This window comes from Camelina sativa, chromosome 11 (assembly GCF_030686135.1).
Source record: "Camelina sativa cultivar CO46 ecotype springtype chromosome 11, ASM3068613v1".
NCBI classification, from domain to species: Eukaryota; Viridiplantae; Streptophyta; class Magnoliopsida; order Brassicales; family Brassicaceae; genus Camelina; species Camelina sativa.
The window spans coordinates 4172459-4199776 of record NC_141890.1 but is presented as its reverse complement, the minus strand read 5'-3'; the positions used below and the strand labels follow the sequence as shown (position 1 = coordinate 4199776).

At 39.2% G+C, this 27318-nt stretch overlaps 8 protein-coding genes, 1 non-coding gene and 1 pseudogene across 13 annotated transcripts; 4 read left to right on the top strand and 6 right to left on the bottom strand.

Moving 5' to 3' along the window:
* Positions 1 to 726: 726 nt before the first annotated feature.
* Positions 727 to 5512, top strand: LOC104721615 (PX domain-containing protein EREL1). Of its 2 annotated transcripts, XM_019233195.2 has the most exons (13): positions 727 to 1088; positions 1294 to 1401; positions 1506 to 1568; positions 1654 to 1880; positions 1973 to 2083; positions 2246 to 2344; positions 2457 to 2543; positions 2756 to 2864; positions 2953 to 3749; positions 3875 to 4039; positions 4133 to 4375; positions 4487 to 4693; positions 4924 to 5512. In XM_019233195.2, the coding sequence occupies exons 4-13, from the start codon at positions 1791 to 1793 to the stop codon at positions 5182 to 5184; spliced, it is 2169 nt and encodes a 722-aa protein (XP_019088740.1). In that variant the 5' UTR covers positions 727 to 1088; positions 1294 to 1401; positions 1506 to 1568; positions 1654 to 1790; the 3' UTR covers positions 5185 to 5512. The 2 variants fall into 2 exon arrangements, with proteins under 2 accessions (XP_019088740.1, XP_087329978.1); XM_087473852.1 differs by lacking the exon at positions 727 to 1088 and having other exon boundaries at positions 1294 to 1568.
* A 343-nt stretch (positions 5513 to 5855) lies between these two features.
* On the top strand, positions 5856 to 7662 carry LOC104721614 (alkane hydroxylase MAH1 pseudogene; annotated as a pseudogene). The gene has a single exon (XR_015571770.1). The product of XR_015571770.1 is annotated as an alkane hydroxylase MAH1 pseudogene (transcript).
* Positions 7663 to 7794: 132 nt separating this feature from the next.
* Positions 7795 to 9087, bottom strand: LOC104721613 (heat stress transcription factor B-2b-like). The gene is made up of 3 exons (XM_010439639.3): positions 8979 to 9087; positions 8551 to 8818; positions 7795 to 8438 (listed from the first exon to the last, which is right to left on the bottom strand). The coding sequence occupies exons 2-3, from the start codon at positions 8791 to 8793 to the stop codon at positions 8007 to 8009; spliced, it is 675 nt and encodes a 224-aa protein (XP_010437941.1). The 5' UTR covers positions 8794 to 8818; positions 8979 to 9087; the 3' UTR covers positions 7795 to 8006.
* A 1003-nt stretch (positions 9088 to 10090) lies between these two features.
* LOC147933611 (pantothenate kinase 2-like) lies at positions 10091 to 11447 on the bottom strand. Its single transcript, XM_087472266.1, has 7 exons — positions 11439 to 11447; positions 11198 to 11344; positions 10943 to 11101; positions 10721 to 10804; positions 10442 to 10636; positions 10269 to 10340; positions 10091 to 10183 (listed from the first exon to the last, which is right to left on the bottom strand). Exons 1-7 carry the CDS (start codon positions 11445 to 11447, stop codon positions 10091 to 10093), a joined length of 759 nt encoding a protein of 252 aa, XP_087328392.1.
* Positions 11448 to 11564: 117 nt separating this feature from the next.
* LOC104721611 (pantothenate kinase 2) lies at positions 11565 to 16460 on the bottom strand. Its single transcript, XM_010439638.3, is given in 16 exon segments — positions 11565 to 11686; positions 11767 to 11849; positions 11960 to 12008; positions 12094 to 12138; positions 12261 to 12469; positions 13381 to 13409; positions 13412 to 13572; positions 13664 to 13776; positions 13903 to 14034; positions 14165 to 14258; positions 14338 to 14432; positions 14553 to 14672; positions 14897 to 15013; positions 15261 to 15313; positions 15626 to 15841; positions 15919 to 16460. Coding segments are annotated over 16 exon segments (1896 nt in total). The 5' UTR covers positions 16178 to 16460; the 3' UTR covers position 11565.
* Positions 16461 to 17033: 573 nt separating this feature from the next.
* On the top strand, positions 17034 to 20390 carry LOC104721610 (protein involved in starch initiation 1). Its single transcript, XM_010439637.3, has 2 exons — positions 17034 to 17426; positions 17861 to 20390. Exons 1-2 carry the CDS (start codon positions 17355 to 17357, stop codon positions 20150 to 20152), a joined length of 2364 nt encoding a protein of 787 aa, XP_010437939.2. The 5' UTR covers positions 17034 to 17354; the 3' UTR covers positions 20153 to 20390.
* A 99-nt stretch (positions 20391 to 20489) lies between these two features.
* Positions 20490 to 23782, bottom strand: LOC104721609 (protein KINASE OF THE OUTER CHLOROPLAST MEMBRANE 1). 3 transcript variants are annotated; one of them, XM_010439636.3, is made up of 6 exons: positions 23702 to 23782; positions 23482 to 23595; positions 22515 to 22863; positions 22340 to 22431; positions 21762 to 22235; positions 20490 to 21564 (listed from the first exon to the last, which is right to left on the bottom strand). In XM_010439636.3, the coding sequence occupies exons 3-6, from the start codon at positions 22857 to 22859 to the stop codon at positions 20646 to 20648; spliced, it is 1830 nt and encodes a 609-aa protein (XP_010437938.2). In that variant the 5' UTR covers positions 22860 to 22863; positions 23482 to 23595; positions 23702 to 23782; the 3' UTR covers positions 20490 to 20645. The 3 variants fall into 3 exon arrangements, with proteins under 3 accessions (XP_010437938.2, XP_010437937.2, XP_087329975.1); XM_010439635.3 differs by having other exon boundaries at positions 23482 to 23598; positions 23702 to 23777; XM_087473849.1 differs by lacking the exons at positions 23482 to 23595; positions 23702 to 23782 and adding an exon at positions 23017 to 23099.
* Positions 23783 to 24234: 452 nt separating this feature from the next.
* LOC104721608 (ATP synthase subunit b', chloroplastic) lies at positions 24235 to 25618 on the bottom strand. The gene is made up of 2 exons (XM_010439633.3): positions 24684 to 25618; positions 24235 to 24606 (listed from the first exon to the last, which is right to left on the bottom strand). The coding sequence occupies exons 1-2, from the start codon at positions 25173 to 25175 to the stop codon at positions 24442 to 24444; spliced, it is 657 nt and encodes a 218-aa protein (XP_010437935.2). The 5' UTR covers positions 25176 to 25618; the 3' UTR covers positions 24235 to 24441.
* On the bottom strand, positions 25391 to 27127 carry LOC104721607 (uncharacterized). The gene is made up of 5 exons (XM_087473851.1): positions 26740 to 27127; positions 26486 to 26585; positions 26257 to 26356; positions 25935 to 26029; positions 25391 to 25850 (listed from the first exon to the last, which is right to left on the bottom strand). Exons 1-5 carry the CDS (start codon positions 26885 to 26887, stop codon positions 25574 to 25576), a joined length of 720 nt encoding a protein of 239 aa, XP_087329977.1. The 5' UTR covers positions 26888 to 27127; the 3' UTR covers positions 25391 to 25573.
* Positions 27128 to 27192: 65 nt separating this feature from the next.
* TRNAR-UCU (transfer RNA arginine (anticodon UCU)) lies at positions 27193 to 27265 on the top strand. Its single transcript has one exon. It is a non-coding gene; the product is annotated as a tRNA-Arg (tRNA).
* Positions 27266 to 27318: the final 53 nt, after the last annotated feature.

The following is a 27318-nucleotide window of genomic DNA, read 5'->3' as shown; positions in this document are numbered from 1 at the left end:
CTGAGTAGCCAGGTTTTACGCCTTATTTGGAGTACATACAGATGAATAAAGAGGAGTTTACATTTTTTTCATTATACTATATTCCACGATCTCAGAATGGTAAAATGGATAATCTTGTGCGATGTGTTCGTTCAATTCCGCACTTAATTACCTATATAAATAATATTATTTTGTATTGGTTTGTTTGAGTCAATTTTTTACTCTGTTGTTTAAAAAAAAAGGCTTTTTGGAAAGAAAAAAAAAATAGAGCACAGATAATGGCAGAAAAAAATGAAAATGACGTGGATAATGGCTAAATGAGCTGAGCCCAACCAAACAAAAAGTTCAATGTACATTAGATTAATGAGCCTGATAAACCCAACTCAAAAACCAAAACGTGGTACACGAGTCACAGACGGGGGCGAGGCTAAAATGCCATAAAACTGAAAAAAATTAATCTGGCATGTCACTGTTTAATCTGAATGCCATAAAAATTATGAAATTACAAAATTACCCTTAATAAAATCAAAGACAAATAGTACAACTAAAAGAAATTAATACAACTAGAATAACTGATAGAAAAATTGGATAACTGGTACAATAGAACAACTAAGATAATTGGTACAACTGAGATATAATATTATAACGAGTACAACTGATAAAGAATACGACAACTAGTACAACTAATATAAAACAGTACAACTAGTACAAATGATATATACAACGAGCGTACAACTGATAAAGAATACGTAAACAACTAATATATAAAAGTACAACTAGTACAAATGATATATACAGCGGATACAACTGTAATCAAAACCACTTATAATTCTAAACCTTAACGTCGCCACCGTCGCTGATTCTGCACCATCAACCTTCAATTACTTCTCTCCATCACTTCTCTCCATCGCTTCTCTGCCGTCGACCCCAGATTTTAACCTCTCCACGGTTTCCTCCGCTGTAGTCTGTTTCTATCTCCGATGGCAAAAAGAAACGACATGTAATCCCGATCTTCATCGGATTTGAAGCCAACACAGATACATCGGTTCCCTTTGCGCAGATTCAACACCATCAACACCTGAGATCTCAACAGTTTTCTTCACTCTTTTGTATGATTCTACATCCATCTCTTTCTCTCGATTTCGTCAGTTTTTTTTTCTAGATATAAGATTTTGTTTTACGTTATCAACGAAGGGACAAAATATTAGGTAAATTTTAATAAATTTTATGTTAGATGAGTTTTTGGTTTTTTCAATAAATTTTAATTAAAAAGAAAAAGTAAAATAATTAAAAAATATTTCTATGGCATTCTAGCATTTTTATTTCGAGATTATGGCACTCTGGACATTGTTCCGTCACCGACCCAAACCGAACGAATCTTACGGGAAGAAGAAGGTGGGACTTACATATAATAAATACACGGTAAGCTTCGCGCCTCCGTCAAATCACGTGTTGTTGTTTTTTTATCGGCTTTTCCGTTAAAAGTAGACGTCACAACACCGCCGTTAATCGCCGTGGTCCGTTAGGATTCAACCCAGAGAGGAAGAGAAGACCCTGAGAGACGCCATCTGTTCCCTTCTTCTTCTTCTGTGTGTGTCTCTCTCTCTCTCTCTCTCTTCTCGATCTGACGACGATCCTCATTCATAAACCCTACTCTTCGATCCTTATCCTCAGATTTCTGATTGCGTAATTCGAGGTTTTCCCGATCGGGAAATTAACTGGCTCGATCCGCGCCTCCGATTGGTTCTGATCGGAATATCAGATTCTGATTTTGGAGAACTGGAGAGATAGGTAGAGTTAAGTAGGTGGTGATGCAGAGACGGAGTCCGCCGAAGCACAGGCATGACGGTACATCGCCGCTTCCATTGGGAATGGATTGGAGTCCTCCCCCGCGCAAATGGGTGAGTTCTTAACTTATGTTTCCAAAATTCGAAACTTTAATATGCTGTTTATTTGGAAGCTGCAAACTTTATTATCTTCTTTTTTGGCGCAGAGTGGTAGAGATACAGTATGGCCTCATGATCCACGAACCGGATGGAGTTACTGTGTCACTATACCTTCCTGGATCGTCCTTCCAAAGTCGAGAAACTCAGACCCTGTAGTGGTAATCTACTTTACTGAATTTTCATTTTACATACCTTGAAAATATGTTAGAATCAACAAACTTAAACATGAACAATGAAATTAGCTCCAATGTGCTGCTGAAGAGTTTTGTTGTATTTGTCATAAATGTTTAGTTGATATATGACATTTTTTAGTGGAACAGTTTTACAGGGTTCAAGTAAGTTTGCAATCCCCTGAAGGTGTTACCACAATGCGAGGAGTGTTGAGAAGATTTAATGATTTTCTTAAGCTATTAACCGATGTAAGTATTTGTTCTCCTTCAATATAAGGGTTATACTACTCTCCGTTTTGTTCTGTATGATTAAAAATGTAATGTTGTTGATGGCATGTGTACATTCATGTTTTCCTTACAGCTTAAAAGAACATTTCCTAGAAAAAGTTTTCCGTCAGCTCCCCCCAAAGGGCTCTTGCGTATGAAAAGCAGAGCAGTGTTAGAAGAGGTATGCGTTGTTTTTTGGGGCTAACTGAATGAGGTCACTTGTGTAACTGCTGTTATTCTCAATACCTTTTCTGTTTAGTGCTATTTTTTCCACTTCCTCCAGTTCTTTGGTAGACTTCATGTGTGTAAAATATATGGAAAGCCATGTCCCAGCAGAAAAATTACAATTATTCGTGCAAACTATTTGTTTCACAAGCTGTGACCTTGTTGCAGAGAAGGTGCTCTCTTGAGGAGTGGATAACGAAGCTATTATCTGATATAGAATTGGCAAGAAGTGTCGTAGTTGCATCCTTTCTTGAACTAGAAGCTGCTGCTAGGTCTGGTATGAGCTATTACAGTATGCACTTAAGTCGTGCATTGGTCAGTTCTGTAATATGTGATTAGAGTCTAACATGATCTTGCTTTTCCAGCATGCCAAGATGTAGATCAGAATGCCTCTGATGCCAATAATGATAGAAATAGCACAACTTCGTCTCCTTTGGTTCACCCAAGTCTGGGCTTGTTTCATGCGGGTGGGAGTTCTCTCACATCTGACTATGGCAGTGATACTGCTTATGAAACATCTGAGCTTGGATCACCAAGTTTAGGACAGGATGATATTTCTGAAATTGGCACCGAAGATCTAACCCTGGATGAGGATATTACAAATCCAATAGAGAAGCTCGTTAACTTCAGCATGTCCAACATTGACGAGGGACTTTCAATGAGCCAAACTATTCTTGAGCAACTTGAAGACTTTCCCAAGCGTAAAGCTCGCTCAAGATATGTCAATAATATCCTAGGAGGGAAGGATGTGTATAATGGAAATGCTTCTAAAGGTGTATTTCTTGCTAACAATGGCTCACGACTTCTTTCCGAACCAGAATCATCTCACTCAGTAATGCATGATAGAAAGCTTTCTGTTGAGAGTGCTGATGGGTTTGCTCTACACACTGGTGAAACATCAACACCTGGTCTCCTAAGTTCAAGCAGTGATAGCTACCTGGATCTACGCCGAGGTCCTGCTGTATCACTTGGATCTGGGCTTGCTGGTAACCCGGAGAGGCAGGGTAGTGCACAAATAGTTCTTCCACTGGAGCTTCGGAATAAATTGAACAGAATTTTGTTAGCCACGAATGAGAGACTTGTTAATGCAAAAACAGATATGGAAGATCTTATAGCAAGACTAAATCAAGAGATAGCCGTGAAAGATTACCTGAACAAGAAGGTACAATTAGAATAGTAACATCGAATACTGTTTTTGTTTTTCATTTGTAGTTATAAACATACGTATCTTATATTTTTTTTTTTAAAGGGAATGGTAGAGTTGTAATGCCGTTTTTTACTGCTCAGGTTGATGATCTAGAAGGGGAACTTGAAACTACTAAGCAGAGAAGCAAAGAGAACTTGGAGCAAGCTATTATGAGCGAGAGGGAAAGATTCAATCAGATGCAGTGGGATATGGAAGAACTTAGACAAAAATCTTACGAGATGGAAATGAAGTTAAAATTAAGAGAGGTATGATTTAAAATAGTTCTATGTCAACAAAATTATTTTCGCAACCAATTTCCCTCTTTTAGAGAAGCACGCTGATGCAACTTATTACACTAGGATGGGAGCTCACATGCAGAACCCACTGAACAGTCAACTATCTCTGAAAGACATGTTTTTTCGAAAGAGTTGGATGCCAAAAAGCAACAACTAGAGGACCTCTCTAAGCGATATGAAGAATTAGAGGCAAAATCAAAAGCAGATATTAAAGTTCTTGTCAAAGAGGTTAAATCTCTGAGGCGTTCTCATGTGGAATTAGAGAAAGAGCTGACACAATCTTTGACAGATAAAACTGAAGCCGAGGTAATTTCTGCCTTGTATAGTATTAAATATATTTTCTTATTTGGCAGCATGACTATGCATCGTAACAAGAGAGACAACACAACTGAGACTGGGACATGTTGCACTTTTCAGAAACTACTCCAACAGGAAAGAGAACTACTTGAGAACACTGTAGCGGCTAGAAAAAAGCTGCTTAGTGACTGCAGGATTCTCCACGACCGGCTTAAAGAGTACAACTTGAATTTTTCAGTGGACGGAAACAGTAACTTCGCAGAGGACTCAACTGCAGTATCAGACGCTTTGCGTTTGCTGTCAATATCTGATGATCAAATTGAGGAGGTATTGCTGTATCTCTGCTTTATTTCTCATTTAACTTCACATTTCTCAACTTAGGACATCCAAGGTTTCTTCGTATAGGAGTTGCTTTCAACTGTGTCTTGATATATGCATCAGCGTAAAGTTAATTCTAAGTGTAGAATATTTAGGTTTTCGCAGCACTAGTGAAGCATTGCTATAAAAAATGTCGCAATGTGCATTTTACAAGTTTTAACGATGTAGACCATTTTCAGGCTCAGCTACTGGCCGGGTTTGATGAAAATGCTACTGCTCAAGATATCGATAAATCTCTCAGCATCGATACCGAAACAAGAATTGTGGAGGACGAGCTGAGGAAGATACTGGCAAACATCTTTGTTGAGAACGCGAAATTGAGAAAACAGGTGAACTCTGCAATGCTTCGTGCTCTCCAGAAAGACTCAAAAACCAACGAAGATGTGAATGAGGAAAATGGTGACGAGAAAGTAGAGGCATCAACAGAGACATTAAAGTGATAGGTATAACAATAGCTGCTTTGACCTGAGGATAGACTGCCATTTTTTTCTCTTTAATCAAAGGACTGGTCGCTTTATAATACAAAACGGTTGGTCTCTTGGAGAAGCAAATTAGTTGAAGCTGAGTGATGTGTAATGGATATATATATACACACATGTGACCACCCCCTTTTGACGAGTACATAAGGCAAAAACATGTGTATTGAGTACGTTTGTTGTATAATTGTATTGCACTATCCTCTGTTGCATATACTTAGTCTTTCTTGTGTTCTGAACTCAGTTCTAGCTCGTATAGAATTATTATCAACAGAAGGCTTTTCTTTCTCCAGTTTTCAGGAATTTTATTAACATAATTGAAACAGTAACTGGTAGAGAGTATTAAATGCTAAAACATTCATCAACTTTGGACAGAGATGAAGAAGTTAATGAACTTCCTTAAGCGCTCATATTTCAGAAGTCTGTGCGTGAATCCAGCTCATTCTCTAATGGCTTCAATAAGCTTAATTAGTTGATAAAGTTACAAATGGCCAAAGGGAGATAATGACAATTTTCAAATGATTGGAGAAGTTAGGTGTATTGTCACAAAAATAAAAAGGTAGGTGTAGTGACAAATTTAATACTAGTTTCTAATTTGATGATATATGCATTACTCGCGCCTTGCAGTTTATGCATAACAAGATTTTATGTGTTTCAAAATAATTATGTTAATAGTCCCCTGAAGTGTGTGCATTTAAATTCAGTTCTTTGTGGCAGCAAAGTATCCATCACAGAGTTGTGTTTTAAAATCAAGCGCCTTACTCCAATGGCTTCAATAAGTCTACTTCAAGTTTCTGTAGCCATGATCCTTGGCTTTCTTATCCTCCATTACTTGCTCTTCAAGAAACCTTATGGCCGGTTCCGAAGGAACTGGCCGGTCCTCCGGATGCTCCCTGCTCTGCTCAGGGCACTTCACCGAATCTATGACTACAGCGTTAAGATTCTCGAAATCTCTAACTTGACGTTTCCATTCAAAGGACCGCGGTTTGCTGGGATGGATATGTTGGTCACGGTTGATCCAGCTAACATTCATCATATAATGACCTCAAATTTCTCAAATTACATCAAGGGACCGGCGTTCCAAGATGTTTTTGATGTGTTCGGAGACGGGATCATCACCACGGACTTGGAGCTATGGAAGACTCTGAGGAAGTCTTATCAAGCCGTTCTCCATCGTCAAGAATTTCAAAGGTTTTCAATGAGTACCATGACACGTAAACTCAAGGACGGGCTTGTTCCCCTTCTTGATCATTTTGCAGAGAAAGGAACGACCGTGGACTTGCAAGACGTGTTCGGGAGGTTTACCTTCGATATAATCTTAATCCTTGTAACCGGTTCTGATCCTAGATCTCTCTCCATTGAAATGCCTGAAGATGAATTTTCTAAAGCCCTCGACGATGTTGGAGAAGGGATTTTGTACAGGCATGTCAAACCAAGATTCTTGTGGAAGCTGCAAAACTGGGTGGGATTCGGAGAAGAGAAGAAGATGACTAAAGCTAATGCAACTTTTGACCGTGTGTGTGCAAAATACATATCAGGCAAGAGAGAAGAGATGAAGAGATCACAAGGGGTTATTGATAAATCCAATGTGGAGAGTGAGGATATTTTAACTTCCTTCATAAAGCTAGATACAACAAAGTACAAGCTCTTGAATACGAGTGACGACAAGTTCCTCAGAGACAACATCTTAACTTTCATTATAGCCGGAAGAGACACAACAGCCTCTGCTCTCTCTTGGTTCTTCTGGCTTCTCTCTGAAAATCCAAAAGTGGTAGCCAAGATTCGCCAAGAGGTCATCAACACGGATCTATCAAGAACCGGAAATGGCCAAGAGAATTTGGACAAGTTGGTGTATTTACAGGGTGCGTTGTGTGAGGCATTGAGACTCTATCCACCAGTTTGCTTCGGGCGCAAGTCTCCTATCAAATCCGATGTGTTACCAAGTGGTCATAAAGTCGATGCAAACTCCAATATTGTTATCTGTCTTTATGCGTTGGGGAGGATGCGAGCGGTTTGGGGAGAAGACGCATTGGAATTCAAGCCAGAGAGATGGATTACTGAGAGTGGAGGCATAAAACATGAGCCTTCCTTCAAGTTTTTATCGTTTAATGCCGGTCCAAGAACTTGTCTAGGTAAGCACATAGCTTTGAATCAAATGAAGATAGTGGCAGTGGAGATATTACAAAACTATGACATTAAGGTTGTCGAAGGGCAGAAGATTGAGCCAGTTCTTGGTATTATATTGTCGATGAAGCACGGACTCAGAATCACAGTTACGAAGAGATGTTTAGCGTGAAACTATTAAAATCAAATCATGTTTTGTTTGTAACAAAACTATTGCAGAGATAATTATGGTAGAGGACTTTATTATCATCTTTTACGATTTTGACGAATAGAATCATGTATTCTGTTACTGCATCGGGATGAAGTGCTTTTACCTTATTTTCACTTTTTTTTTCATAGTCAGGCTACATAACGTAGAACATCATGTTCCTGCGTCTGCAGATGAGAGAATTGACAAACAAACAAGGAAGGATTCATTCTGAAAACAGACAGAAAGCAAACAGAATGATATGTCCTAGAAACAGATAAAGCTAGAGAGTATATGATCGATCATAAGAGGGTTACAGAGCATTTTTGTTTAGGAAATTGCAAAGACAAGAGAAAAAGAAGAGAAGTTAAAGTAGGGAGGAAAGGACACCAACATAGATATTACTGGTGCAAGGATAGAGGATATATGAAAGAGAAAGAGTGTGATAGATAGATATAAATCACAGAGTGGTATCTCAGTCTCTTGATGGACCAGCGTTTGCCAAAGCTTCCATAACAGAAGCTCTCCTGCGCATAATCTCGTCCTTGAGACCAGGCATCAATGACGCAGCCAGTTCTTTCTCGCGAGCGCTTAATGGATCCTTTGGCATAGCTACCACTCGGTACCAGGCATCGTTAAAGTAAGCCTTCAAAGCAACCGGATCTTGCAATGATGGCATGGGGCCAAGAGTTCCAGGGGGAAGAAGTGAGACGGAGGACGGCTTACTCATTAATGCCTCCAAAGCAGCAGGTTCTATCATAATTGGCTTATAGGCAGGGGATGCTGGTCCAAAAGGCTGCATGTAGCGCTTCTGTATCTCAAGAGCACGCTTAGGTTCACTTCTCACAAAATCATCGTTTGCATATTCAAAGTGGGCAGCAGAATCAGAGTCAACTTTTTTAAACCCCTACAAAAAAAAAGGCATTGAAAAGATCCAAAGGTGTATGTAAAAATCAATAAGGCAAGAAACAATCTTTATATGCATGTATATATATGAAAATAACAAAACAAAAACTTACAAATGCCTTAAGCCGCGTCTCGAAGAGTGAAAATGAAAGTAGATAAAGGGCCTTGAAAAGCAGATCTCTGGAAAACTCCTGCGGATCCCAGATGATGAAACTCTTGCCCTCCTCACCCCATGAGATTAATGAATTCGTTTTAGGATCATTCACAATCTTGTATAACTCACAGGGGAAATAGCGGCGGCGTGGGCCTAACTTCTTGAGAGGTGGATGTTCAGTAGCGTAACCATTATTACCCATCTCCCTAAATCAATTTCAGCAAACCCTAGAGAATCAAGAAGCACACCAACAACAATTATCAAAATTTGGTTAACAATCATCAAATTAGTTATGCAATCAGCAACGATTATGAGCAGGGCCGACCCTAGAGGCCAAATTTTAAAATTAAAAAAAAAAACAAAACGTTGATCTTGTATCTACGAAACCTTTTTATACCCATAGTTTGATAATTCAAATACGTTTCATTATACAATGTTGTTGTTCCCAAATTCCTAACATATGACCGGCCCCTGTGGTCTCCTCCAAGTTGTGCGTTTATGATAAGGCCAATAAACTTTAACACATGACCAATTTATTAAAAGTGTGAAAGGCATTAAAAAAAAAAAAACTAAAATTAAAATTAACACGTGGCAAATTTATATTGATTATGTCTCATAATATAAATTTACTCGATAGTCCTAGAAAGTATAATTATAAAATTGCCCACATATATTCTCACATTCTCCTTCACTCTTATCGAACCAAATCTCCTCAAATTGTATTTATTTATAACTGAAATTGTCAATTTACCTCCCATCATCGTGAGAAATGTCAGTTTACCTCTTGACTTACTATACTATCATCATGAACCGGAATCAGCCAAGAGTATTTGGATAACTTGGTGTACTTTACATGGTTCGTTGTGTGAGGCAATGAGACTCTGTCCACCAGTTTCCTTTGGGCGCAAGGATAGAGGATATATAAAAGAGCAAAACTGAGTGGGATTCGGAGAAGAGAAGAAGAAGACTAAAGCTAATGCAACTTATGCTAAATTGTCAAGAATGTGAGATAGAGCTGTCTATATCTTATACTTATCTATCTTCTTTTGACTTAAAAAAATTTCTTACTTTCTTCATATCTTGTAGGCTGTTGAGTTCACCAACATGTCCGGTCATCGAGGCTCTTGGAAAGAAACTCTCATTCGAGATAGCTGTGGGCTTAAATGGTCGAGTTTGGGTAAACGCGGCTGCTCCACGTACAGTCATTATTGTATCCAATGCAATGATGAACTCGGAATCTCTAAGTGGAACTCAGCAGAGAATCATGGTGGAGAAATTGCTCGCTAAAATTTCAGACTGATACATTATTGTTCCTTGAGCTGTAGTTGAACCTTGATGATTCTCTTTAGCAAGTGATTTTATTTCATTCAAATACAAATTTATACAGTAAAAAATACATATGCCACTTGACGAATGCTTAGTTATCTGTATACAACAGTGAGCCAATAAACTATTGGAACAAAGTAGTCTAAAGGTTGAAGCAATGATACATAACATTGTTAAAGAGAGGGAGGCTCGTATCTACATACACAATCATATATGTTTCCTTTTATCAACTTCTCAGCCAATCTCTGATTTTTAACCATTGCTAGCTGCCAAACAGGAAGAGAAAGGTTTCAGTCAAAAGTTTAAATAACAATTCTAGACTTGGAATTTTCTGTCAAGTGCGTAAAAAACCTTGAGAGCCTCGCATTTGAATTGAGCGTTGAAGTTGGTGTGAAGTGCTCTTCCCATACCTTCCAAGACAACCTGCAATATCATTAAACATCAAGTCATGAACAAAGCTTCTCTCTTTTTATGTGTTTGAAGTTTATGTCAGGTAAAAACAGATAAGGTTTTTTTGTAGATACAAGATCAGCGTCTTTGGCAGCGGCTGCAAGCTCAGAGCTGACTTGTCTGAGGTCGATGCAAGGACTTCCGCATCCATTTTCAACAACCATCAATGGTGCTGAAGTTAAATCCTTCTTTGACCCATCTCCCGGATTTACCATCGCATCCACAAGTAAGCCTCCCATTTCTGCCGCTCTCCTCAAGATGTCACAGTGCTTCAAGAATACAGAACAAAAGAGTTAGTTACATGAAAAAACATTATCACCACTACAAAGATTCAAAAGTTAAACCGAGAAAACCTTAGCAGCCCATGCAACTATATCAGGGAGTTCCATAGCGGTAACGTCGTTAAGAGCAGGAAGAGAGTTTGCTACTAGAACAACCTGAAGAATCATAATAGTCATTTGTTTAGTGTTTCCTCAACTAATTTCACAAAAGAACCGGTTGGCCAGTGTATATGGTTTTGCGAAGAGTAGGAAGAAATTTAATTACTATAGGAAGAGCTCGAGAAAGATACGCACTTCAGTCCCACGACGGAGAAACTCTCGGGCAAGAGGAAGCATCCCAAGAATAACGTCTGCTCCAGAGTTATCAACAAAAAGTAACGCTCTTTTATGTCGATGAGGCTGCTGACCTCCAGATCCAAGCATCCTTTCTTTGAAAGCATCAAAATCATCTACCTGATATTACGGATAACAAAAGATTTCCAGCTTTAGATTAACAGTTAGCAAACAAGAACCTCAGAAAAGAAAAAAAAAGGTGGTCTTGTCTCTCACCCTCCACGGTCTCTGCATCTTGTTGCGACTCATTCTGTATATTTCAATAATGGTTCCTTTGTGATATAGATCCACACATGCTCGAGATCCCCAGTCGAATATGTTTGCAGCAAGAACACCTTCTATAAGTGTAAGCAACCTTGCCTCCTGAATATCCGAGAAAAATTAAAAAAAACAATAATGAGAACGTTCATTAACAAATTATAAACCTACAGAGAAAGGAAGGTTAAAAATCACAGACCTCGCTCATCGAATCAAGCTCCTCCAGTAAATCAGGTAAAACAGTAAGTGATGCCTCGTTCTCCCTATCAATTACGGAGAGAGCATAAGAAAAACTCCAAGTAGAAGAGAGATAAAAAGACTATGGTTTACCTTTGCTTGATGCTTCTATAGGCATCAACAAACTGGAATTCCCTTAAGCATTCTTCCCTAAGTTCCAAGAGATTTGCTAGCCCCAGCTTTCCATATGCAGCTGGCTCTTCCATTAATCTTCAACCAAACTAAAGTGTCAGCAAAAGCCAAAAGCACGAAATAAATCAAAGAAGGGAATCTGTTGTAATGAACCAAACCTTGCCAAATGAGCTGAAAAAGCACGAGCAAAAGCATCACCACGCCTTTTCGCATCCTCAGTTCCTCCTTCACTTGCCACAGCCTATATTTATGTCCACGGAATCATAGTAAGTACCAGGCCATAAAGAATCTTCACCACCCAAAAAGAAACAATACTGAAGGTGGAATACAAGTCCTATGTGTTAACTTTACCGTATCAACAAGGTCTGGCAAATGCTCGGACAAAACTTTGAGCCAGTACCTATACACCAAACAAAATAAGCAATTTAAGAAAAAAGTGATTTCATCAAATAAAACCACGGGATCAGCGTCGACTTATTACTCACTCTCGTTCGCCTTGATCTGATAGATCAATTGTATTAGGCTCATACCTGGTGTAAGAAAAAAAAGTTAATTAAACAGAAGTACATAAATTCTCCAAAATCATGAACAAGCGACAAACCAGGAGATATATGTACAAGCTCAATATATTACCCAGGGACATGCAACTTACGTTTTTGGGTCATCCAGCAATGGAAACACCTCCAGTGTGGGCACAAGATGGAGAACACCAACGTTTAATGCACTGGCATCAGATCTTAGAGCACTACCTCTGGATGAAGGAACTTCAAACCCTCCAAGCCCAGTCGTTTTTGATGGAGTCATCGGTACAGGAGCAGTTATTTCAGTTCCTCTACGCACAAACTTTTCCATCCACGAAATCTGAAAGCAACCAGGAAAGTACCTTCAAACTCCAAAACTTATCCAGACCAGATTCACAGAACACTTATAACTAGTTGAAATAGGGAGAGCACCTGATTCTATCTAGTATTTGATATATACATCAAATAAAAAGAGAATATAACAGTGACAAAGATTTGTATGTTACAAAAAGGAATCAATAGTATGTATGTTATAGATGATCTTTTACGTTATATAATATCAAGAAAGTTGGTTACTATAGAAGAGAAATTATGATTCTTACTCTTGCTTTCTATTATTCTTTTATGTCACATAAATTGATACGTTGTATGAAAAAAGGAATGAACCAGCATACTTCACAGTGAATAATATCCACACAAGCATAAGCACATGTTGATTCTTACTGATACGAGGACAAGTTAAAATAAAGAGTTATAAATTCGAATTGTACTGTAGATCCTTGATTTGTCAGATAACATATACCTAACTATGTATAGATTTTCTATGGAAAGCTCTAGACCAGAATCTAAAAGATACTCTAGTGACTAATCTCCATGGCGAATGATCGAGTATGCAATCAAAATCAGTCAGCACACAAAGCATGGAAAGGAACAAGTAACAGTGCACTTCAATAGTCTCAAAGTATCCGACCATCTCCTTCGGCCATAATATTTGGTAAGTCCATGGAAAACAAATATTTACCAAAATTTTCCATTTTCAAGAACAGCATATTCTATAATGATATTGCCTAAAGAATACTATAGTGGTACGCAGCACACACTTTACCCAGCACAAAGTATAAAACGGTATCATATTCCTGAACTTTAATATTTTGAGCAGTACCATGTCACTAAGGAATCATTGGCTGTCAGTTTCAAAGTATCAAATAGAACAACCTGAGACTTTGTTAAAACTTAAGCTAAAATTATTACCTTCTCGTTCAAATCACCGAGTGGTGGTCGTGAATATTTCCTCCAGTATATGGTGCACCCATAGGGAACCTCTCAACCAACTGATGTGACATTAAATCATCCAATCCGTGCTTCTCATAGCTCATGAACGCACCCAGAGCACCCAGAAAACCTTCATGCCTCAAGAACATAGCTTGCATCTCTCCTTTGGACCTAGTTTGATCAAACAATACATTAATGGAGTTGAGTGATGAAAGTGGAGTGCGCATATCACATTTAAGTCCAAGTTTACTAGCTAAGTTACCAGAAATGTACTGCAAACGAAATTGTGTCCATGGTATATGCATGGCCCCTTATGAAAAATCCTCCAAAAAATATTCGCTTCAACCCAAAGCGAAGGGCGTTCAAATATGATATCTACACAGAAACAACAAATCAGAAACTCAAAATATTCTCAAGCAGCTTAACCACATTCACCGATCAAATGAAAAGTATCTTCCGCAAGAACTTTTACTCGAAACCTTTGGACTCACAGACGCATACCTGCCCAATATTGTATGAAATCATCCGCAATAGAGACAAGGAAATATCTTCGGGTCTGTAATCGTCCAGTTCTTTATTTTCAGAGATAGCCTTGCCAAAACTAGAAGCTATTGTTGAAGCAGAGAGACCAATCTGCATAATTGGTTACTGAGAATTACTAGAACAGTAGTAATAAGGCATTCAAAGTTTCAATGAAAGAGCAGTCACATCTCACAATGTATAAGATCAAATGTAGTTTGATGCAAAGTAGACAGACTCATACCTTGGAGTAATCCATGCCCCCATAAATATCACCAACAAGCATGTCAATGGCACTATTATCTCCCTTTTGGCTGAGTTCTAACAACTCATCAAAACTAAAAACAGAAGAAAACATTGTAAGGTATAGAAAATAACAATATAATCAAGTAATGCAAAATCAGATTTATTGTAAACCTCTTGCACTTCGTTAGAAGTCTTCCTAAGCCCCAGTAGGTACCACCACCAACATTAGTCCCACTCACACGTTCAAACTTTCCTTCTCCATCAACCTATATTTTGAAAAGACATTGCATGAATCTATAGGTCCATGCAACTTTCTGACTTCCCAACTTTTCAAGAAGCCACAACACACAGAGTTTGTGAAAGAAGTAGCAAACGTAAACAAATACCTTGATTATGCTAACACCAGATCCAACGTTCACAAGAAGATAGGGATACAAGTCATTAGGATCTATCTGTACAAATTCTTTCTCACCCTCCATGTGCGTGAAGGCTTCATGTCGAATAGCCTGCAGAAAAAGCATGAACCTAAGAATAAATTCCAAACATACACATGTAGATCAAGAAAAAACAAATAAACTAATGGAAAAATTTTCATAGTCTGAAAAGAACTATATGCATAGGAAAACACAGCTGGTCACACATAATGTGACCCTGTCCTTACGTTTCTGCTTTGCAAGTGCTAGTAATAAGACACAACGTAACAGGAATGTTGCATAAAGAAAGTTCTTACTTTGAGCAAAAAATTTGCCCCAGAAACAAGGCAATGCATCTCATCTTCTTTCTCAATACTAACGCCCAGCCGTTCCTTGAACAAGTCTGCAAATTTATAGGCCCCGCCACCTGTGACCTGTAAGTTATACATACGCCTAACTCATGTTTAAACAAGCAATCATCAACTAATCAAATCCAAATCAGCAAATTACATAACAAGGATATACAAGACATATAAACATGAAGAAAAAGTTTTCACCTAAAACAATAATCTTCTCAAATGTTTTCTGGTAAATTAAATGACAGAACGAGCTAATTATATCCAAAAGGAGCCTCAAAAGGTGATAAAGATAAAAACAACCAAGTCATGAAAATGTCATTACCTTGATAACACCAGTCCCCAAAGGCAATGTCCTGGAACTCCAAGGATAAGGATCTATTCATCAAAGTAAAAGAGAATTGGATGAAATAAAAATGGACAAGAAGAAAAATAAAGCAGTCAATCACCAGAAACTGATCTTATAACAATAAGAGCAAAACAAAAGTGCCAGTGACCATTTAGAGAGTAGTTCGGTATATATATAAATTACCTCCTACTTAATTACATCTCCAGTCTACTTACAGAAACTAACGGAAGTCAAAATTTGACAAAACCACATCAACTTAGCATAATCATTATGTAAGCACATCAACTTAGCGTTCAGTCCAGAAGTTCGTTACATGAGAAGTAGGAAAAAAAAGCCAATACCTCGGCGATGAAGCTGCTTGGAATGAATAAAATCCAAACACTCATTAATTTTGTTAGTCTCAAACTTGACAAAATGAAGTCTCCCACCAAGAACAGGATAGCTTCTCAAGTTGCCATTGGTTATACCCAATCTCTCCTTGATCGTCCTCTTCCGCTTATCATCATCATTCGAGTAGTCCTCATGCCGTGAAAAATACAGCAGCTTTATCAAAGACCCTACAAATAAACGACTTTACATTCAGCACTAACATTGAAATTTCCAAAAGGTAAGATTTTTGTGATTAGATAAGCACCTCCGATATCAAGAGCTAAATGAGAGATATCATCAGACTGATTAGGCAACAAAATAGTGGGATCTCTCTCCTCGAGATTGCCCTGGATTTCAGCTTTGCTAAGATCAAGCTGAGGCCTAGAGCCTGATCTGTGGATTGAAGAAGTCCCCGGAACAGAAGAAGGAGACATATCTTTCTCACCAACACCAACCTGAGATTTTGCTTCAGCTTCTTTTTTATCGTCAAGACTTGGATCATGCTCATCTCCTGGCCCCGCCATTTTTTATTTTAATTGAAAAGAAGAAAAAAAAAAAACCCAAATCCAGAAAGATCGGATCACCAACAACTTCCTAATTCCCAAACACACCACAAAAACCCCTTACTGCTTCGATTTCCCAAACCAAACAAAACCTCACCCAAAACAAAATAGGACACGAACTGATAAGTCTTGGTTTAGTACTTTAGTTTAACGAAGTAACCCTGTTTGAGCTTTTTGCCCAATACGAATTATAATCGCTAAAGCTGTGGCTGAAGCGGACCTACCTACCATCTCAACAAAATCCTTGCTTTAAATTTTTTAATAAATTTATATAATATTGTTTAAGAATTCTAATAACTAAATAACTACCACATAATAAGTTTTTTTTAATTATTATATCAATTTGTAAGTGGATTAGGTTTGGTCTTTGACAATAATAATGACTAAAGTCTAAACTCGAACTTCACTTACGACTTTATGAGTTTCATGTCATAGATGAGTTGTTTGTAACACTTTAGTTAAACTTTTTCTGTTTTAGGATTTGTTGTTAACATTATACAGTACTATTTCACCACCTAAACTAATTTCTATGTAAACTCTATCGTCGTTTGATTTTTGTGGGAAGAATTACGTGTCTTTCTTTGATTCTCGCTCTGATGGATTGTTTTTTTGTTTTCAGTTGGGTCTATTTTGGGCCTGAGTGACTCTTTTAAGGCAACTTTTAATTCTAACCACGGAGACGAGCGAGACGAGCGAGACTAGTCGGCAAAATTGTACATTAGAAAACCATTAACCACGTCATATAGAAAATCCAACATTATTGACAAATAGACCCCTTGGCCGGGTATTTGGACATGCCGACATGAATACTGTGAATAAGGGCAAAAAAGTCTTTTGACTTTCATTGTGATGGAAACTCGCAGATCAATGGGAGCCTCTATTTTTTAGTTTCCTTCCCATCTTCCTTAAAAACTCAACAAGTATACAGATACAAGTACTAATTTAATAGGTTTCATTTTATTATATCCATCCACTCCTCTCTCTCTCTCTCCATAGATTCTTCTTCGATTTGGGTTTGCTCTCGTTAACCTTTCCCCCAAACGCCACTTGTTAATTTGATACAGGGGATTTAGGGGTTTTTGTGTTCTGTGTTGGAGCTCTTCTCTGATGGGGATTGTAGAATAAATAATATGATCTCATGATGGGTTTCTCTCAGTCTCAGGCCATTCGTCTCAATCTTGCTTCCTTCTCCTCTCTCTCTCCCTGCCAGGTTCGCTTACTTTTCTCTGCTATATCCCCTCTATGTTCATTCTTTGCTGCTGGTTCACAAGACTGAAACTTTTCGCTTTTTTTTTGCTGGCTTTGTTTGTTTCTTGGGTTTTGTGTTCCCATCTGATTGTTCCTTCAAATGATGATATTCATAAGCTTAAAGATTGCAAATTTCAATACTGTTCCATTGGCTCTCTCTCTCTCTTGGGAGAGACCCTTTTTGTATGTCTTATTATTATTATACTACCGTTTACTTTGAGTAATTTAATAATGTTTTAACACACATCTTGTTCTGGTAGCATTAGCGAGAGCTTCACTTGCATCCTAGTTGCTTAGTGTCTTGCCAAAAGAATCAAGTTTCTTTTTTTTTTCTCCCTCTTAATAGAAAGATCAAGATTGATTTTTGATGTCGGCTATATTGATTTTCTTATGCAGTATTGTTTGACAAGAGTGAACCGACAGAAGCAGAAGAGTCTTGTCGCCTTCCCGAGCAGTAGAAGGGCAAAGAGACATTCTTTACTGAGTGTTCAATCAGTCTTGAACAATACAAGACCTAACATCAACGATAATCGAACAGATGAGTCTGCAAATGTTCTAGTCGAGAAATTATTAGCTCGGACACAGAGTTTGGAGAGACAAACCAATCAGCACTCGGTTTATCCTAACGATGATCTGCCCTATTCAAACCTTGGGGTGCTCGAGCCTGACCTAGAGTCCGCGCTAGTGGCCTTGTTGAAAAGGGAAGAGGACTTACAGGATGCTGAGAGAAAGCTTCTCTCTGAGAAAAAGAAACTAAACCGGGCAAAGGAGGAGTTAGCAAAGCGTGAGAAAGTAATCGGCCAAGCTTCTTTGAAGCATGAAAGTCTACAAGAGGAGCTGAAGCGTGCAAATGCGGAGTTAGCTTTACAAGCCAGGGAGATAGAAGAATTAAAGCATAAGCTTAGGGAAAGAGACGAGGAACGTGTTGCTATGCAATCGTCCTTGACTTTGAAAGAAGGAGAACTAGATCAAATGCGTGAAGAGGTTGCAAACAGAAGCAAGGAAGTTTTTGTGGCTATTTCTGAATATGAAAGCAAGTCACGACTCTTAAGCAAAGCCACCGAAGTTGTCAAGAGACAAGAAGGTGAAATACTTGCGCTTCAGAGAGCCATAGAGGAGCGGGAAGAAGAACTAGAGATTTCTAAGGCTACGAAAAAACTTGAACAGGAAAAGCTCAGAGAAACAGAAGCCAACTTGAAGAAACAGGCAGAAGAGTGGCTGATAGCCCAGGATGAAGTGAATAAGCTGAAGGAAGAGACCGTGAAACGGTTAGGAGAAGCCAATGAAACCATGGAGGACTTCAGGAGAGTGAAAAAGCTTCTGACTGATGTGAGATTCGAGCTTGTTTCTTCTCGGGAAGCTTTGGTATCTTCCAGGGAGCAAATGGAAGAAAAGGAGCAAGTATTAGAAAAACAAGTGGATGAGGTCGAGGAACAGAGGAAAAGTGTGTTGTCATATATGCAAAGCTTGAGGGATGCTCACACTGAAGTCGAAAGTGAGAGAGTCAAGCTCAGAGTTGCTGAGGCTAAGAACTTTGTACTTGAGCGGGAATTATCAGTCCAGAAAAAACTGCTGGAGGAATTACGAGAACAGTTGCAGAAAGAGAAACCATTGTTGGAGCAAGCTATGCATGATATATCCGTTATTCAAGATGAGCTTTACAAAAAAGCTAACGTGTTTCAGGTATCACAGAATCTACTTCAGGAGAAAGAGTCAAGCTTGGTGGAGGCCAGACTAGAGATTCAGTATCTGAAGTCTGAACAGGCTTCTCTAGAACTGTTACTACAAGAAAAGGACGAAGAACTCACGGAAGCTCGAAATAAATTGGAAGAAGTGAACCAGGAGGTAACACAGCTAAAGGCGCTTATGACCAGAAGAGAAGATCAGCTTATGCAGGCAACTGCAATGCTAAAGGAGAAAGATGTCCACCTTCACAGGATAGAAGATGAGTTGGGCAGTTCCAACCTAAAGGTCACAGAAGCTGAAATGGTGGTGGAAAGAATTGCAGAATTGACGAGTAGATTGCTTATGTCAACCACCAACGGTCAAAATCAGAACACAGTAAGGGTTAATAATGAGGTTAGCTTTGACTCGATGCAGCAACCACTAGAGAGTGATTACGGAACGGAGAACAAACGGCTAGTGATGGAGTTAAACTTTACCAGAGAAAGTCTACGGATGAAAGAATTGGAAGTTCTAGCTGTACAGAGGGCTTTGACATTTAAAGATGAGGAGATCAACGTGGTCATGGGAAGATTAGAAGCCAAGGAGCGGGAACTCAAGAAATTGAAAGAAGGTACGACTAATGACAGTGAAGATTTGAAAACTCTATATGCCTTGGCACAAGAGAGAATAGGAGAAAAAACAATGGGTGATCTGGCCATAGAGAAGCTTCAGCTCGAGGCAGCTCAACTTGAAGTTGAAGCTGCTACCAGTGCATTACAGAAGCTTGCAGAAATGAGCACAGAACTTCTGACTCAAGCTGACATGAGCATCGAGGCGGAGCCAACTTTCATTGTAATGCCAGCAAACGGGTTTCAACAGGAAAAATATTCAGAAGGAAGTAATGAGTGTCTTGGCGAGGTAAAAACAGAAGTTGGCAAGCTTTGGTCCTTAACAGAGAAACTCCTGGAGAATGCAGGAATTGTTGCTCGTACATCCACAGGCACGAAAGGTGTGACTTTGTGAAGCTTCGATTGTGCAAATTAACTTCATAAGCGTGATCTGTATGATTCTTTTGTGGATATGTAGAATTACCAGAGGTTAAATATATTGTCACTTGTCAATAAGCGTTCTCAAAACTGAGATTGTTCAACCTGCAACTGTAAGGTTGTCTCTGATCAGTTCTTGAAAAGGTTAGACATGTAACAAAACATATGTACCCTCTTTGTTCTCCTTAACAAAATAAAACATTTGTGACGTCCAATGGAATTGTAGCTATGATAATTATAACGTATACTAAAGTTTGGCGTGACCAGCAATGTGCAAGGAACACTTGGTAACACTAGTCTTAAACCCCATCAAATGTAATAAGAGAGTCTTTTACTACGTTGAAAGACGAAAAGAATGTTATTATGTACATGTACTATTGTAAAACCATGTATCCAGGACTAGAACAGTGCGATATTTAGACCAGACCAGACCAGACCAGACCAGGTTTGCTACAAACCTAATCACTGGCCTAAACAAACACAAGCCATTTAGATTTGCGAGATTTCTGACCATCCCGAATCTGACAGTCACCTTGTGCACTCGAGCCATCACGTTGTTTCCCATCCTTTGACCTTCCTATTTTCTTCCCAACAAAGAACCCTAACTTCATTGCTGTCAATAGACCCATAGCAATCAGCAAAGGTCTCACAGCCCAATGAAAATCCTCCAGATGTTCATATTTTTTCATGACTCCCTCACATGTATTAAAATTCACAATCTCGACTTCAGCCGGATCTGCAAGACAACTTCCATGTTCCTCTTTAAAAGGTAACACTCCAGGGAAGTCCACCTCAAGGCAACCGTTAGGTAAAACCTGAGAGATCCTGCCAGTTGCCCATATCCCTATACTTTTACGCATCCATTTAAATCTCGGGATAACAACATTGGCTTTGAGCTTCACAAATTGACCCACACGGTATGCATTAGCCATCTGAAGCTGCGATGAAGTCCCTTTCCAGAGAGTTGGCAACCCAATAAACCCAACAGCTACGTTTCCCTCACGGTCAATTGAATGGAGAACACCAACCGGAGAGTGCCTCTTATTTCCGTGCTTCAGACGCACCCAATCTCCAGAAGCTAATCCGTTGGTTACCCGTTCAAGAACAGATACATGAACCCTTAACGGATCATGAACGCCATGGACTTTAACTAGCGCAAACCCACCTGGGTCTGTGGTGTCACGTTCTAAACCAACCACCATTCCTCCTGGCACATCCATGTTCTCATGCTTACATGAACTGGCAGGCTTTCTTGAACGCACCTTGTCGCCCACTTGCAGATGATCCTTTGAAAGAAACCATTCTGTATAACCAAGAGTTGCCGAGCTCTTCCTGATTTCTGTACTATCAATGCCTCTCCAGATCTCTTCCTCCTCTGAGTTCTGCAAGCTGCAAAATCAGTTCCACTTAATATGACAATTCAAGGTAGGAAAAAAGTGCCAACTAATATGTACATCAAGAGTAAATAAATTGGATTCCAGAAAACTATTAGAAAATAAGATCTACAGGTACTATGGCCAAATATAGTGATAATGTAAACACTGTTCAAACTGAATATAACAGAACGGTGACGAGGTATAATTTACCTCTTCAAGACGTGTAAGATGTCAGTCATTGAAGGTCGGCTTCGAAGATCATACATAAAGCAACCCCGAAGTAGGTTCTCGAGAGGAGGCGGTATGCCATTGGGGATATTAAGCTTTTCTTGCTTTCTCACCACTAAATCAAATATTTCATCGGCGGATCTCCCAGACCAAGGTTGTACACTAGTCAGCATTTCTACAATGCTGCATCCAAATCCCCAAGAATCAGTCTCAAAGGACATGGGACCTCTTACTTCTGGTTGCCACTGTTCTGGAGCCATATAGTTTGGAGTTCCAAGTCTCACAGCCATATCAGGACTTGGCAAAGAGATACTAAGAAGGAGATAAGGGATCCCAACATCCCCGAGGATGGCCTTGTCGTTATCACTAAGAAGAAAGTTAGACGGCTTAAGATTGAGAATCAGAAACCCTTTTGAGTGCAACTCCAGAATCCCTGTAGCCAGATCAACCCCGTATCTGTAAAGCGTGGTTCAACAAAGATGAGAGGAAATTAGTATTATATCTAAAGATAAAGAAGATGCTTCTACAATGAGCTGCTTACTAGTGTAATGCAAAATTACCTCAATATATCAGGCAGTAAAAGCTTTCCTCCTTTACGCCGAGCCATCTTGTCACCAACAGAGCCTTCATAGAATTTCATGATGATGCATATCTACAAGATACAAATCTGCTATTAAACGAATACTGAAAAGATGCGGAAACTAGAGAAGAAACACAAATGTTTGTTTTAGTTACCTTTCCACTGATAGTAGAGACTCCTCGGAGCAGACAGACATTCTCCATTCCTTGACACTTGGAGAAGAGATCATCAAACTCTACCACAACCCTTTTTTGATACTCCTTGATAGGATGAAGCATTTTGACGGCGACTTCATGATGCTCATCGTAGTCGTCAGTTGACTGATGATGAGTAGCCAGCCAAACATCACCGAAAGGACCTCTACCAATCCGATGCCGAAGCTTCAACGTTGAAGAATCCACCCATGGGCTTGTCCCGGCTGCTAAAGCGCTCTCACACGCACCTTCAATGATTTCATACTCAGAATCATCCGGCTTGCCAGAAATAATCTTTGAAGCCATTTATCTGTGTGTTTGAACCAGCAAACACCGTTGCACCAGTCAGGACATAGCATAAATGAAACAAAAACAAAAACTATTTAAGCAAGAATCAATCACACAAGTCAAAATTTGGATCCACAGCAAATATAATTTATAAAAGGAGCTAAACTATTCTTACAAGCATATAGTGGTAGCCAAAACAATGTGAAACTAAATATATCATCGCAAATAGCAATATATACGCAATACAAGAGAAAAGTCAGAGAAATAAGAGACGTGTGAAGAATCTTAAGTAAGCGATACGCACAAGGCACAGAGAGAGAGAGAGAGAGAGAGAGAGAGAGAGAGAGTATCGTAAGGAAGTAGAAGAACAAGCAACAGTGACCAAAATTACAATGAAAACTCAATTACTGCAAAATAGAACCAATCATGAGTAAATCAAAGTTAACCAGCCACTGATTTGTTTTTTTTTTCTCTTAATCGAAAACGATCATCAATTAAAAAAATAAAAAAAAAGTCAGATTTCATACATTAAAATTTCTAAGCGAAGAAATCAAAAACTGAAATTTGAACTAGAGGCTAGAGCATCAATGGAAACTAGAAAAGCATAAAACTTGCGAAGGGGGAAAAGAGAGTAACCGACAATGAGGGAGAGAAAAGTGTCATTTCGACGGATTAAGAAGCTTTTTTTATTGAAACCCTAAAACACCAGTAAGTAATGACGACGGACGAGGATGAGAACACAATCTCCAAAGGCCTGCTGATGAAAGAGAAACGAAGAAAAAAAAACTAAGAAACGAGCATCGGAAACTGAAACAAGTAACTTGAGAAGCTGATAAAGACAGAGAAGAGAGGGAGAGAACCGTGAGGAGTAGAAGGAAGAAGACGAAGGCGTGGCCGCCCCGTAAGTTTTGTTTGTTAATATAATCAAACACTGTCTTCTTACTTTAAAGGGCTCTACCTTAAATACCTCAGCTACAACAGGCCTTTTTCTTTTTTTCGACAGGCCCATTCCACTTCTATTATTTCTCCGTTAATATTTCAATTTCTTTATAACACGATAAAATCAAACTTCAAATTTTTGATTATAGAGAACTGATTTATGTATATCTCTAACAGTAATAATAGCGTGTACACATTTTTTTTTCCAATAAGACCTCTATGTAGCGTGATCATCATAATCAACCATAGACTCCTCCATAACGGGCTCAGATCCAACAACAAAGCCCAACCGTTATGGAGGAGTCTAACCCTTTGGTTTCGCTTACCTTTTACTCCTGCAGTGTTGATACGATTCAAGTAGACATAATAAATCAATCTAGTGATGATAATATAATCAGAGAGATGAAGATTTAACCGCAACAACAGATTCCTCAAATTGTACTACTTGATGTAATTAAAACGAGACAAGAGAGCTAATTAATTATTTATAAAACTTACAAATTAAAAACTGATCTTCTTGAGAACTAGGAAACAGTCCAAAGAGACATAGAAGAAGAAGAAGAAGAGACGAAGAGATTTACAGTAATTGTCTTGTAAATGATATATATATATAGAGAGAGAGAGAGAGAGAGAGAGAGAGAGAATTACAAAATTAACAATTTTAAGAAGGAAGGACCTTCTTGACAATGTCTTCACTGAGAGTAGCGATCTGAGAATCCAAAGCTTTAATGGTTTCTTCCTTCTGCTTCTCCAAACTCGTCAAAGCTTCTTGTAGCTCCGCCTCCACCTTCTGCCTTCCTTCAGCTAGCTTCGCCTCAACCTCAACCTGCAACAATACAATCAACAATCCAAATCCATTACCACCAATTCCTTCAAATCTGAGAAAAATGCATTGTTATATACCTGAGTCTCCTTCTTCATCTTGTTAAGCGCAGCGGCGATCTCAGCCCTAGCAGCTCTCATCACAGCGGCGGCTTTCTCATCGAGCTGCTTCACCTCAGTCGAAGTGTCCTTAACGCTCGCGAGCTTCTCTTTAATCGAAGCGTCTCTCTGGTCCATGAAGTTACCAAGCGGAGAGTAATAGACCTTGTCCAGCGCGAACATCAGGAAGAGAAACTCAACGACGATGATCGGAAGCGTGAGGTTGAAATCGAAGAGCTGTGCCTTCTCCATCGCCTCGGCCATCGACGGTGGAGCGAAAGCGGCGATTAGAGCTAGGGATTTGGCGGTGGCGGAAGAGAGCGATAGAGCTCTGCTACGGAGGTCGGATGAAGCTAGGGATTTGGGGATTTGGGGGAGTTTGGCGAATTTGGGAACCTGGACTCTGCTTGGTTGTTGGTTTGAGGAGAGGGAGATTAGGGGTTTGGAGGATGCCATAATCGAGTTAGCAGCCATGGCCACACAGACACAGGACTCAGAGCTTCGAGAGATAGAGAATGCTTAAAGTGATCTCTGTGTACGGAGACGAAGAGATTGCTTGAGAATGTTATCTCTTCTCTTCGCCACACAAATAAGCAGAGGCTTTGTGTGGTTGTCAGATTAAAAATCAAAGGAGCGTTATAAAATCAAAAACAAATATTGATGCGTTTTGGCCGCAAACGCAAACGCTAAATACAAACGGTAGATTCACTTCAATTTGCATTACAACGTACAAAGTACAAACGCAAACACACAATCAATGCATTATTGTTTTAGCACGCAAACAAACACATCAAGTTGGTATATAAACATGGGAAATCAAAATCTATACAAGAATCGAATGAGAAAGTTACATGGGAGGAGGAGAGTCTTTTTTATGTTTCGGAGATGAGTTTTTTTCTGTTCCATACATCCTTTTCGGAATAACACTTGAAGCGAAGCCTTGTGATGAGTTTGTTAAAAACTCTACTTGCGGTCATGTTTCTGTGTTTAGTACCACCTCCTTGACTTGGCGTTGTCGACTTGTGAGAGAGCCAACCTCCTAATACAGTCGCTAGAAAGCTTGGTTGGAGGATCCGAGGGATGGAGTCAACACTGTCTTCTTGACCTTCCCTTACCTTCATTTTCAGGGTTTCGGGTTTGGTTGAGAACCTGATTTGCCCAAAAAAAACATGTATTACCATGGAGATTTCGGGTAAAGAAATGCTACAAACAGTTAGCACCAAAGGTTCTTACAGTTTGAGTTGTTTCAAAGAAGAAACACGTGGTGTCTTGCTCTTCTGCTTCACCATCAACATGCAGTAATTTGAGATATGGCGGATGAATCGAAGCTGAAATGATGGAGGATAAAATCCCCATTAAAAGCATTACAACAAAGCGCAATGTAGTCCAAACTCAACTTGACTGTAAAAATCTACATAATCCAGGTTAGAGAATCTAGCTACCCAATTGCATAGTCATACCACTTCTACTCTAGCACATCACATGTAAAGATGAAACAATATCATAAGCATAAACTCATCGATGCATTCCAAAGGTAAAAGACTGAAATACGAACCTGATCTCCGTCTTTTATACCGAATTCAATGAGGTACTCAGCCTCGTTAATCAATCTTTTATCTTCATAACATAAGCAGAATTGTCCCCAAACATGCGGCCTTGATAATCACAGGGTAAAAGTAGGAACAGGATCATCAAGAATCAGTTACCAGTTGCTTATTATTCTCAGTAGACACAAATTAGGAAACCTTAACATACAAAACTCAAATCAAGAATCAAAATAGTACCAAGAGATCTTGCCAGGGCCTGTGATGGGCAAGTGAGCAAAAGCAGCTTCTACAGCCATCTTGAGCTCCCCTACTGTGGCTGTTCTCAACACTTGAATACCTTAACAATCGAAACAACGCTTAAGACGAATTCTAGTAAACCACAACTACATAAACTTAAAATTCGTTGTAAGAAACTAAAAAAGCATCAACCTTTAATAGTTAATCCAAAAAAAAAAAAAAAAAAACAAGGAGGAGATGAGAGAGTATGGTACCAAAGGAAGATCCATCAAGCTTGAGAACAGTGAGTTTGATGGGCTCTTCAGGCATTTGATTATAATTGAAACTCCTCCGACGCGGGAGTCCATCGATCAGCCGGAGAGGCGAGAGAGACGCAGCGAAAGAGCGGCGTGGAACGTCCATAGATTAAAGAAAAAAAAATATGATTTTTTCCTTGGGCGCTAATACATCCACTTCCAAGTTTGTTGGCGCAGGAGTAGGATTAATCAGAGCTGGAGTTGGGTCCGACTGGAAGATTGATACCATGGGAAGATGATGAGGATGAGGAAAGATACTTTGAAGGGAATCATGGTTAAGGGATCTCTGCTTTTTCCAGCCTCCTTTTTACCGGCGAGAATGTTTTGCTTTTGAAGATGTAGCAACATCAACATCAATGCATAAACCAATACTATATAATATAAGCTAGAAGTAGAATAACATACCAACAAGCACCCATGGCCTAATGGATAAGGCGCTTGACTTCTAATCAAGCGATTGTGGGTTCGAGTCCCACTGGGTGTGTTCTCATTTTTTCAGATCTTTTCCAATTTTAACCGCCACAGTAATTTTTTGCT

Coding starts and splice junctions, on each gene's coding strand:
- LOC104721615 (XM_019233195.2), top strand. CDS start 1,791: ATGCAGAGACGGAGTCCGCCGAAGCACAGGCATGACGGTACATCGCCG. Junction 2,345..2,456: donor TTCTTAAGCTATTAACCGAT/GTAAGTATTTGT, acceptor TTTTCCTTACAG/CTTAAAAGAACATTTCCTAG. Junction 4,376..4,486: donor CAGATAAAACTGAAGCCGAG/GTAATTTCTGCC, acceptor TGCACTTTTCAG/AAACTACTCCAACAGGAAAG.
- LOC104721613 (XM_010439639.3), bottom strand. CDS start 8,793: ATGGGTAATAATGGTTACGCTACTGAACATCCACCTCTCAAGAAGTTA. Junction 8,439..8,550: donor AGACGCGGCTTAAGGCATTT/GTAAGTTTTTGT, acceptor TTTTTTTTGTAG/GGGTTTAAAAAAGTTGACTC.
- LOC147933611 (XM_087472266.1), bottom strand. Junction 11,102..11,197: donor AGATGCAGAGACCGTGGAGG/GTGAGAGACAAG, acceptor CCGTAATATCAG/GTAGATGATTTTGATGCTTT. Junction 10,184..10,268: donor TCAAATGCGAGGCTCTCAAG/GTTTTTTACGCA, acceptor CCTGTTTGGCAG/CTAGCAATGGTTAAAAATCA.
- LOC104721610 (XM_010439637.3), top strand. CDS start 17,355: ATGATGGGTTTCTCTCAGTCTCAGGCCATTCGTCTCAATCTTGCTTCC. Junction 17,427..17,860: donor CCTCTCTCTCTCCCTGCCAG/GTTCGCTTACTT, acceptor TTTCTTATGCAG/TATTGTTTGACAAGAGTGAA.
- LOC104721609 (XM_010439636.3), bottom strand. CDS start 22,859: ATGGCTTCAAAGATTATTTCTGGCAAGCCGGATGATTCTGAGTATGAA. Junction 22,432..22,514: donor TCTCTACTATCAGTGGAAAG/GTAACTAAAACA, acceptor TGTATCTTGTAG/ATATGCATCATCATGAAATT. Junction 21,565..21,761: donor ATCTTACACGTCTTGAAGAG/GTAAATTATACC, acceptor CTGATTTTGCAG/CTTGCAGAACTCAGAGGAGG.
- LOC104721608 (XM_010439633.3), bottom strand. CDS start 25,175: ATGGCTGCTAACTCGATTATGGCATCCTCCAAACCCCTAATCTCCCTC. Junction 24,607..24,683: donor AGATGAAGAAGGAGACTCAG/GTATATAACAAT, acceptor GTATTGTTGCAG/GTTGAGGTTGAGGCGAAGCT.
- LOC104721607 (XM_087473851.1), bottom strand. CDS start 26,887: ATGGACGTTCCACGCCGCTCTTTCGCTGCGTCTCTCTCGCCTCTCCGG. Junction 26,586..26,739: donor GCTTGATGGATCTTCCTTTG/GTACCATACTCT, acceptor TCGATTGTTAAG/GTATTCAAGTGTTGAGAACA. Junction 25,851..25,934: donor TCTTTGAAACAACTCAAACT/GTAAGAACCTTT, acceptor TGGGCAAATCAG/GTTCTCAACCAAACCCGAAA.